The sequence below is a fragment of the Fulmarus glacialis genome, unplaced genomic scaffold, assembly GCF_000690835.1.
Source record: "Fulmarus glacialis isolate BGI_N327 unplaced genomic scaffold, ASM69083v1 scaffold21958, whole genome shotgun sequence".
Lineage (NCBI taxonomy): Eukaryota > Metazoa > Chordata > Aves > Procellariiformes > Procellariidae > Fulmarus > Fulmarus glacialis.
The window spans coordinates 15,127-26,730 of record NW_009226625.1 but is presented as its reverse complement, the minus strand read 5'-3'; the positions used below and the strand labels follow the sequence as shown (position 1 = coordinate 26,730).

General features: G+C 40.1%; 1 protein-coding gene across 1 annotated transcript in view; it reads right to left on the bottom strand.

Annotated features, from left to right (window-relative positions):
- Window positions 1–1,412: 1,412 nt before the first annotated feature.
- The window catches only part of COMT (catechol-O-methyltransferase), a 17,744-nt gene continuing 7,552 nt past the window's right edge, over window positions 1,413–11,604 (bottom strand). The window contains exons 2-5 of the mRNA XM_009582869.1: window positions 8,279–8,561; window positions 6,339–6,532; window positions 4,223–4,354; window positions 1,413–1,647 (exon numbers count right to left, since the gene is read on the bottom strand). Coding sequence (XP_009581164.1) covers window positions 1,468–1,647; window positions 4,223–4,354; window positions 6,339–6,532; window positions 8,279–8,561 — 789 coding nt within the window. The 3' untranslated portion in view covers window positions 1,413–1,467. The remainder of the gene's footprint in view (window positions 1,648–4,222; window positions 4,355–6,338; window positions 6,533–8,278; window positions 8,562–11,604) is intronic.

Below are 11,604 nucleotides of genomic sequence, written 5' to 3'. Positions count from 1 at the left end.
CATTACAGGCCGGCTGGGTCACCATGGTTTGCTTGGTCCATTTCTAAACTGACTCTGTCACCTCAGCCTGTTCTAGTTTTCTTTTATACTGTGGGGCAATTCTCTGCTGTGCTCATTATTGGTGTCCTGGAGGTGGATTTTCTGTAGCACAAAGGCCAGGGTAGATACCACTTCAGAGAGGTGAGCTGTAAAAGGAAGAAGCTGATAACAGGTCTGAAAGAATCCATAATGGGAAAGATGAGATCCCTGATTTTCACTCTGATTTTCAGCTGTTGGATCTTTCTGTGGCTGTTCCAAGACTGGAAATCCCAAGTGCAGTGCAGAATTCATGGGAAACAAAGGAAGTCACATGCCTGCTCTATTGTTTTTTAGGTTTTTATTTATAAATGTGACCTCATTATATAATCACAGAAGGACATGCCAGGAAATGCCAATGGATTTTTGCATTGTTCAGGTGAGTTAGAGACTTCAAATTTGGCTTTGTATCTTCTCAGTGACAACCCTCGCTATTCACATAGTGTTAACAACACTGAGGTTAACCAGGGTGTGCAGGACTTACCTGGTAAAACCCATTCTCCCTGGTCTTTATTTTTAGACAGCGTCTTAAACTTACACAGCACTTCAGAGTAAGCAGCTTGCCCTGCCCCTAAAAAGCACACGCTACGTATATACAATATAATAAGGGGATAAGTAAATACAAGGGGATAAACAGCATTTTCTCAAGGTCTCTGATATTACACAGTTTTGGTGTTCTTTTGGAAAAAGCCTGGTCCTTTTGTTATCTATCTGTTACTGTGTTTATTTTAATCTATTTACTACTTCAGTTTTCCCTACCTCTGCATGAGCAGATTAATAATTTTATTTGTTTGTCTTCTGCAAAATTGTGTTTCATTTTCTCATTACTGCATGGGTCGGTCTTCTTTCAGTGCATGCCCTTTTCTCTAGCATAGACATGATTAACTTTTGCAGTAACTATGCAAAAATGTATCTGATATCACGATAGGAGCCTTCGCTGCATTAAGTGGCATGCTAGTAATTTAGCAAAATCGGGGCTCCTGAAATGGTCTTTTCCTGCAACATGCATGCTTTTTTCCACTCTTGATAACGATTAATCAGTTTAGCTTGGGGACAAAAGTCTTCAGAAGTTGCAGTGACTTTCTCCATTCCCCCCAAGCCCAAACTGTGGTTGTTCGGGTTTGAGCTGAAAATAACAGACTGTGTTGGTCAAGGCAATGTGCATCACTTCGGGATTGCTGAATTACGTGAAACAATGGAACAAACCTTTGAGCAGTTACCCTACTTACTCCCGATCTTGGTTTCCACCAGGTCTAAAATGATCTCCACTAGCGCTTGCTTTAATTACAGACTCTAAAATACAAAAACCCCAAAATTTAAAGCATGGACAAGTTAACCTGTGCAGCTGCATTTACGTCATTTGAAACAAAGGTTGAGTATTAATGGTTCTCTTTATCCCAAAAACACAGCCTTTTCCATAGCATCCTCCACCTTCATATATTCCAGATGAGATGGGTAGTTAGTGCATTGGAAACGGGGGTTGTTACGGATATAGTTAACGAATTCTGGAGCTCCTGGGACGATGATATTGTCAGCCAGAAGAACTGAGCCCTTCCTCAGCAAGTTGCATTCCTGGAAAGAAGAGAAATTGCTTCATGGTGGCTGTTAAGCAGATATTGGCTTGAATATAATGTGCTTTCGTGTTAACCATGTCATACTCAAGTGCCTGCATCCAAAACCCCATTGTACTACAGGTTTGAAGGGAAGAAAAGACATGGGAGAAGCCGAGTATCTCTCTGGTCCTTTGTGGTCACGTTTAATATGCTGACTTTTTCTGTTAACACAATCGGTAGAACATTAGAGATGCTGATAACATGTTGGGTCATTCAGGTTCTGAAATAGCAAATCAAGTGCAGTGGAGGCATGCGGTTTGCCACTCAGTTTACTGCTCAGATTGTTTCCAACTATGCCTACATGATCAGTAAAATGGTTTTGTTTTGGCTCTCATGCCTAATGTTTTTAATACTACATTAAAATGTTGTAGTAGCTCTTAAGGTCACCTGAGAGACTGTCATGTACCAGTCTGCTTTGGCCAGTCTTCGTCAAACTCCAAAACCACTAAATGAATAAAAGAGATTTTCTGCGCTTGTTTTCCTTTCATCTTGTACAATTTTCTGCCACTTTGTTCAGGAGCTGGGCATGAAGCAGCGTTTGTGCACAATGAAGACCACTCTGACAAATTTCCACAAGGCATAATTAACTTGCAATATTCACTTCAAGTGCAATGTTTATCCTCAGTAAACCTACAAACCTAATTTTTACTGGTATTTTTGTCTAGTAGAAGTTGCTTATCTGAGCTTACCAGCTGTTTTAAAAGAGTCTGTAGTTAATCAGGCTGGTTGTTATCCTGTGTTTACAGGCAGCAGTTGTAGCCAAAACATGGGGTGGTTTTTGTCACTCCCAGCATATTAGAGAAATCCTGTGGATGAGTGTGCTGCGGAGGCTGTTTAGCTTACTGCTCTTGCCTCTGGTGACTGAATACCAGTCAGCACAGTAGAAGCAATTTTAGAGACATGGCAAATACTGTCTGGTCTGTTGCACAGCTTATAGAAGCCTACAGAGTGACAACATGCTGTATTTTCCACTGGTCATCAGGATTTCAGATGGTTTTTGTGTCAGGCTTTTCTAGAAGTACATGAAAAGGAATGCTATCTGTGCCACTTTCAAATATGTATTTCATCTGAATATTTCCTATTCATATTTCATATTCACTATTCATATTGCAATACATGCCAAAATTGCATTTTAGAAGGTTTGTAACATCTGAGAAAATGTGGGGATCTTTTCTTCATCTTTTCCTCTTAATTTCATACTTTTTTTTTTTTTTAAGCAAAGCAGCTTGGTGTGACAGTTGCATCAAACTGACCACTATGATGGAACTACCTGTTTGTTTTGTCTGTGTTGTGAAGGTTAAGCTCTGATAAGGATGTGCTAGCTCTTCGCAGTGGAAAGAGCTCAGTCATCCTTACACAGCCAGTTTAAAAGAAAACATTCTCTAGGTACAAAATAACTGTAGGGAGGGAACATTTTCTTCAGCTACTGCTGTGTAAACTCAATACCGGCTGTTCATAACCCCAAACAAATTTCCTTTTCAAACAGCTATCTGGAGGACAGGGCTGAAATTAAAAAACAGGAGAGCCTGGATGAGAAAATAATGTTGTAGTCCTCAAGTAGGGGTCAGGAAGTAGTTGGCAGGTTCTCAATGTAACAGGCAACCTCAGAAAAAGTGGATTTATTTGTGAAAAAAATAATTGAAAAATGACACTTCCATACAAATAGTTAGGCAGTTGTAGAAAATTTGATAGCCTGCGGCTCCAAAGCTAGGAGAGTATCTGTATGTGCTATGTTGATAGATAGAGATGTGAATCTGTTATTTAACACTTGGAAATACCTTCGTATCCAGAAGTCCTCTAGTAGTTACCTCACCTATCATTGCCTACTGCTGTTACAGCCAACTTGTTTTGCAATGCTGACAGTAATGGTTAAGGCAGGTTAGGAAGAAACGAGCATAGTTTTTCCACATTCGGGGCTGGAGAGGGAGTTGGACAGCACTTCCCTAGCAAGTGTCTGACAGGGGCAGTCTGCACTCCAAAGGTTGCTTTGCGGCCAGTTAATTAGGTGGCGTAAAGACTCCCAGAAAGTTGATACCCAGCTGTGCTACCAAAATAGTATTTCATCAAAAGGCTCTGCTGGCACCACAGACCCAGGCAAAAAAAGGGGTACTGAGGAAATTAGAGAGGTGGAGTTGGGATATGCAGGTCCTAAGTCTCACCTGCTCCCAGCATCAGGATGGTTTTGGGTCAAGTGTTCCAGTTAGTGACCATGCAGACACTCCTTCTAGGGAGCGTAAGACCCAGACCATGCACTCCTCCAGGGATCCCTCCTGGGATTTCTACTGCAGATCCATTTGTTCAGGAAACAAAATGGTTCAACAGTATTTGCCAAGTCTTGAGCTACGTAGTGTCAGCAGTTATCCGTGACAAAAGTTTTGGATCCTGTCCCCCAAATCCTCTTTTCTTGTAAGGTTGCTATTTTGGCTGCCATTCTTCATTTTACAGAGGATGAGGTCCTTCATAAAGAATATAGGCCTCACAAATATCAAGGCATTTGCTACTTTACTTTTAAGACTGGAATTGTGCAAACTGACCTGAAGCAGGATGGTGTCTGGTGTGTATCTGTCTTTCCAGTGATCCAGGAAGACAAAATCCAGAGTATCCACTTCATATTTTTTCTTCAGCTGGGGGATAATTTCCTCTGAAGGGCCTTCTAGGAGTTTTACCTGAAATGCAAATCCATCTGATGAATTGTGAACCATTAAGAAAAAGCACACACCTCTAGCTCATTTTAAATTGTGGCCAGACATCAGCGATCCTGTTTATAGCTCAATATTGCCTCAGTTGAATTATTTCATAGAGTTAGATCAAGTGTACTTTTTTCTTTTTGACAAATCAACTCAGTTATGTTCTAAAATATGGGTTTGGGTGGTTTGGGGTTTTTTTTAATGATAGCAGAAAAAGTGACCTGTTGTTTCTGTTGCATAATGTGATTCTTTACTGGAAACATGGGAATCTCCTGTTGAAAACAGTACTTTTAATTACTTTTTTAGTTACATCTCAGTTGAATCTTTTAGTCCAAGGGAAGCAAAAAATACAGAGAACAGGTTAGTTTAGAATAAAGCTGGAGGCTACAGTATGTAAAATCGATATGGCCAGTAGAGGGAGGAGGCAGGACAGAGGTTATTACATCTTCCTCACAGGTTTATTGGCATAAGCACTGTTAAACTGAAAGAAGCTGCTGCACATTGATTTGTTAAGCAAGCACCATACATTGTGAGTGGAGGAAAAAAGCAGTATGGAAGTCTGTCTGGTTTATGACTCATAGCTGATCAAGAGATTAAATCAGATGGGGAAAATGCAATTTCAGATGTCACTAGTACTTCAGGTTCTCTTCAAGAAGTTAATACATTAGAAGATCTCATGGTGGGATTTATTTCCTCTAGTTTTATCATCTACTTTGAAGTGAGTTGTCTAGTTGAATAGGCAGGCACTTCTCAGGCATGAATCCCCTGACCTGCTGTAGATGTCTGCCTTGGGCTGAGATGGATTATAGACTGGAAATACCTACATCTCAACCAACTGTACATAGAGTCAAGACACCTCAGATTGCACAAAATTTAGGTATATATATATTGTGACCAACTAGATTTGGGTAAGTACCTCTCATCTGAAGTCCATTGCACATAATGCAACTGCTTCTTGTAAGCTTTTGTAACAAATTAGACTATGGTTCAGCTTTCTGTTGCACTCAGTCTTGACACTAATTTGAACCTTTTAGTTTATATAGAGAAAAACAATATTCTAGTCTAGCTTTTGGGAGGTAACAGTGAAGTCCTCAGCTGTACTGCTGTAGAAGTCAGGGACTGTAACTAGGCATGAAGCTAGTTAAATTAATAAGGACTGTGGATGCAAGAAAAAAAAAGAATACAAAATGTCTATGAATAAATGTCGGATGGAAATCATAGAAAGGCTTCTTGATTATCAGGAGGAGGAATCTGTAGGGCAGTCTTGCAGTTCAATAATGGCAGTAAATCTAACCAGTTTTGCAATAGTCGTTACTAATTTTATGAAAAGGACTGTGTTTGCTGATGTCCTGTGACTGTAGTAAGTGAAAAAACTGACTCTGGAGCCTCCCTCCAGGCCTGTATTATTCTTACAGTCACTATGGGTTTTGAAAACAGCTCTCAGCAAATGGCCTGTCTACTGTACTAACCAGTGAACAGTGAAGAGGCCAAACTGGAAGATGAAATCTAAATGCTTTCAAAAAGTTAAGGAGATACGGATGTATATGATTGTTTCTGATCTTGCCCCTTCGAATCTTCATCCTGACTCACATAGCAAAGAACTTTGGAGAGCAGCCCTGATTGTTTTGGTCATACACAGACACACATATTGACAAGCCTCAAACTCTAGGCTGACTCTCAGTTGGGTCTGCATTGTACTTGGACCCCTGACTGATGCTAACAAATTTAGCTCACTTGCACAGTATATATGAAAGAGCAGACGACCTCGGTCCTTGGTATGGACACTGGTAGCTTTTCCCTGCTATCAAGCCTGATGGTTAAACTCTGCATGTTCCCCCTTAGGGTGTCATACTTTCTTGACAAGTAAAAAACAAATTTAAACCTATTATTGTTGTTTCTGTGGCTAAAGTCCCACTCTCCATGTATTGCTTCCTCATACCAACCAGAGAAAAATTATATTTACCTTATCTTGTACTCCAGCAAACTCAATCATCTGTTTAGCTATAGCAGCAAATTCTGGGTTGAACTCCACAGAGAGAAGGTGAGCTCCTGCCTTCAGTAGCCGAGCAATTCTAACTGCTGAGTAGCCGCAGTATGTTCCCAGCTCCAGTGCAACTGATGGATTGACCTCTTCCACTGTCTTGTCTAGAATTAAACCTGAATAAAATGGAAATAGGTTAACTTTTGACAAAATCAAACTGGTTCACATATAGAAGAACAAGTTAGTGACAAGAAACTTACAAAGTCTGTGTACTCAGTTGCTCAAGACATTCAAAAATTAAGGGTTGGTGTCAAATTATATAGTATTTCCTTTGTAAATTGGCTTATCTGTGATCAAGTTGCTCATGGACATTCTAAGTTTCAAAATGCAAACTTTCAACTAAAAAAATCTTACTTATAAACATTTCTGAGTAAGGAAATGCCTGAATGAACTCAAATATTTATAGCATTACAAGGGGAAAATGCAGTGGTTTTTTGCAAGAACTTATTGCAGAAACTGGCCATATTTGTGAAATATATAACTCCTGAATTTTGAGTGCTCATATTTGTTGCAAATGTTACATGCAGTAGTCTGATACAAAATTTCTCATGCTAAATACTTGTTTTTAAAGGGAAAAAGAAAAGTCTAGTTATAAAATTCCAAAATTTTTTTATTCAGTAGATGAATTTGTGGGATGGAAAACATTAGTCAATTGTTAACAACAAAAAAATATTCCCAAAAAGAAGTGACAGTGTACTGCATTCAGTCCTTCAGAAGAAAAGGATTTATTTGTGAGAAAACTGTCTCCTCTTACTTGTATGGCTAGAAACTAGATGAAGGAATTTTACTCTGAGCCTTGGAATTTTTTAATACACATATACATTTCATTATGTGATATTTTCCTGGGTGTCATTTGTTTATGAATAGTGTGATGAAGATGCTTGCATCTTGAGATCGTGTGATCACTCTCAAATTGAAAGATGCATTGACTTTGATGGCTTTTATCTGAGGAACGGTCATCTTGTCAGAGCAAAACTAGTGAAATTTTTAAAAAATATAATCCCAAATGATCAAAGTTTAGAGCTTTAAGAATTCCTACTCAGCCGCCAGCTACTGTTCTGTTGCCCTAAGAATGGCATGCAGAGGAGCTAGTTTCACAAAATGTACCCATGACAGAGAAGCATTTTTATTGCAATGCTTACATTTGTATTTCATTAGCTATATTAATCCCAGACTAAGCAAATTTCCCCTGCAATTTCCCAGCAAGAGGTACTTTTGTGTCTAATTCATAAGGGAACATGTTAACATTTTGCCATTACAGTTTTTTGAAAAGACTGTCACTTTCCTGCAGCTAAAAAAAAAATGTTTTGTCCACATATGTTCCTTTAGAAGGCAAGAACAAGATGATTTACTTGCTAAGTAGCAACAATTTCTGATAGCTGCTTTTGTGTATTACATGGGTAGGATTTCTCCCCTCAACAGTAACTTACAACTTATGCTTGCATATACAAAATTCATATAGTTCAAAATACCTCTGTTTTCAATTTACTATCTTTCGGTTAAGGATCTGAAGGTACTTAATGAATTATGCCGTAAGGCCACCCTGTCTAGGAACTGAGGTATAATGCAACCCTACATTTTTCCCATAAATTGTCACTCTCTGCTTACACACTTGCAACGTACACAACATACAAATGCAGATTTGGTCCTATGACTTCCTGGATTACTCACTGGATACCCCTCCTCAAAGACATCTGCACAAGCATACATTACTGTTTACAGAACTACTCTGCTGACCACAAGGCTGTTATGAATTTTTTTATTTTTGCAGCAGATGGAAGTTACCATGCGAATACAGTAAGATGTCCTGTACTATGCCAGTCTTGAAGGACTTTTCAAGTGCTGATCCCTGCTGCAATTACCTTTCTCATCGCCCACATTCATGGCCCACTCTTTCTGGGAGCAGTACTTATCTATAGTGTCCAGCACACTACAGGGGTCTCCTCGGACTGCATTCTGCAGCACAAAATTTAAAATCCTCTGTTCTTTGCTCTGGTTCATGATGAAATTGGTTATTTTCTCCCGGATTATTTCATTCCAGATAAGGGCAGCAGTGCCGTTTTTCCTGATGAGCACCACAAAGAGCAGTAAAATGAAAAGCAGGACGAAGACAATGAACAAAAGGACTGAAGAGCTCTCCAGCATCTGGAAGGAAAGAGAAAAACAGCCCAGGGTTAAGGTGGCACGGGAGAGAGCTATCCTTTTTGTAAATATTAAGCTGAATAACCCACAACCAACCATATTGAACAGGAACACACAGAGTTTAATTACGGTATTGTCCAGAGTAGCTGAAAATTACTCTCTGTCACTTGGTAATGGATGGTGCTCTGTGGCACTCCCTTTAGAGGCCAATTTTACAGGCAGACAACAAGTAGCTTTATTTAATGCTCTGGTCCCTTCCCCCACAGAGTGCTCAGTCCGGGCTCCAAGCATGCCACTGCACAAGGAGCCTCTCAGCATCAAAGCTGTTCTAACCATTTTTCAAAGGATTTAAAATCTTTAATTAGAGCCTGCATGTGATCCCACTCTCCTAATTTTTGAGCACGGGGAAACTTCTAAGCTGGCCTTGGTAAGAAAATATGGAAGGTCTCACCCTTTGATTTTGAGCACAGTATCAGCAGAAACTGGGCACTGTTAGGTTACATTCTGTTTCAAATCAGTCTGCAGGTCCTAAGTTACGACCTTGCACGCAGACCTCTTTGCTAGCACCTGCCCTTCTTGCATGCTCTACAGAGAAGCTAAGCTTGATGTTTCAGTAGGACTCGACCTACCTGCTTCCTTTCAGAGCCTGCAGCAGAGGTATCCAGGTGGAACGGTTTACAGAAGATAGTAGCCTTTTTCCTGCTTATAAAACCTTTGACATGAGCCATCAATCTGATACTTTTGAGAACAAGTGATACATTTCCTTTTATAAAGTAAGGATGTTTTCTCACTGGTTATAAAAACATAAAACTGAATCCCTCAATCAGAGAAGAGCTCAGGCTCATGAAATTGAAGAGATATAACAAAAGGGCACATTGTACTTCTCTGATGGGCCAGCTCAAATTATCTGATGGGATTGTGCCTGTTCTCCCCCTGAAATTTAGCATCATAGCTGCACATGCCTATGTGTGTGCAGCATGGGTGGTGTGTGTTTCTGTTTGAGAGTTTAGGGCATCTGAACATAAAGCTCAGCAGATGGGATGCATGTCACCCTGTACAGCTCGAGCAATAAATCCCATCAAAGCCATTTACTCTGATGGATTTCAGACAACCCAGTATACAGGAAAGTGCATTTACTTCCATGCAGGAGTCACAGCACAAAAGATCTGATAAAGAAAGGGTTCTTAAAATTAAGGAATTGATTTAGCCTTTGAGAGGGTGCCAAACTAAGGGTTGTGATTTGCCTGAGGATTCTCTGTATGTGAAGCTCCTCTCATACAACCCAAACCATGTGTAATTTCTGATGATGTAGCTTATAACACCTCCACTTTTCCACCTCTGCTTCTCACAAGTAGGGGCTGGCAGCTGCACACTGGGAGGAGAGCACAGGTTGGAATGTGCGCCATCCCATTAGTATTGGGATGAACAAATGCCAAGTTCATTTGTTCTTTAAGTCTAATTAGGCATTTGACACAGGCCTAAAGGATTCAGAACTAATTTCTTAACCTCAGCAGGCTGGCTTGAGTTGCACTGTTTTTTAAACTGTTATTTTTAAAATATGACACTCAACTTGTTCTAGTCTCTGATTCTTTCTATCAAGCCTCTTTCTCTTCCAGCTTGCTAAAAATGGTGAATAGCTTCCACTTGCACTTGTATTAATATTCCACCTACCTGGAGTTCAGCAAAACCACTGCTCCAACAGGAGCTACAACATCCTTAAAAATTTTGCCTAAGTTGTCCAAGACTAGAAGTAAAGGGGCTATATGATTAGCCAAATATTCCCCCAGATCTCCTCCTACCTGTTCTTGCTTCCCTTTTTTGTTTGTTTTCCCCAAAATCGTCCCAGGGAAATCCTAAATTTTATGGGTGGTCAGACCTCCATTCTGTAGTGGGACTTGGCACATACACGTTACACATGGGAAAAATCTATCCCACTGCTTTGAATTTTGAATCATCATGCAGAACACAATTTGAGTTCAGAACATGACTGAGTTTCCATGGAGATATACTCAACCTACGGTACAGCCGATGTTTGTTCACCCATCCACTTATCTTAGTTGCACAGCAAGTATGATTTGTTTGGAGCAGTTAAAAGTCTATTTCTCTTCTTTTTAAGTAGTCACCAATGTTAATACTTACCTTTAATGCTTTCCTTGCAAAGTCTGACCTGAGACATTTCCTTTCAGGGCTTGCCAGCATCATTAGCACATGAAAAGCTTGCTTCTTGAGCTTTCTGAATTTTGTTTCCTAGCTAATAAGAACCTGCTTCTTTACCTCCACAGGATCATGAGGGCCTGGATGTCAATTTTTCTTCCTCCCTTCTATGCACTAGTAGTTCTACTGATCCGTCCCAATTGTCCTGCACCTTCCAGATGGGACTTCTGCTCTTTCTAGTTGTTCTACACGAAGATGTTCCACATTATCTGTCCACTGAGAACTTGGATTGAGCTATGAAAATGTCATTGGTTTAACAGAAAAATATGTCTCTAGCTTCACTTGGCTTTCATGGCTTAGTTGATTGTATGGTCGTTGTTGATGGATTTGGATTACTGACATAGTTGAGAAATAATTATTCTGAACTGCAGTGAATGGATGGAGCCCAGAAACCATTTACTGATGCCAGCAGGTATCTAACCTTCCTGCCTCTGGACAAGGGAAACTGCGTGAGCCCTGCATACCAGTGACTCACCTGGTGGCAGTCCAACCGTATTCAGGTCCCTCTAGAACTGAAGACTGTTGGCATTCAGAATTATTTCAGACTACTGCCAGACATAATCCTCTGGTTACAATGGATACTTTGGCAACCTCTGAGTACAACTTGCCACAGGCTGTTGCTTTGGCACTACTAGATTCTGCCAGCATGTTTGGGGCTGCCCTTCAAAGATTTGTCGGACAGCAAGAATGGATGATAGCTGCAGGATAAACTAGGTGGTGTATTTTTTCAGGAACAGCTTTCCTCCTTTATTGCTTAGTATAGATATAAGACCATTTGGTGAGATTTCTCAAAACAGGGAGAAATAGCATTTGTAGGCTAACTCAGCCCTAC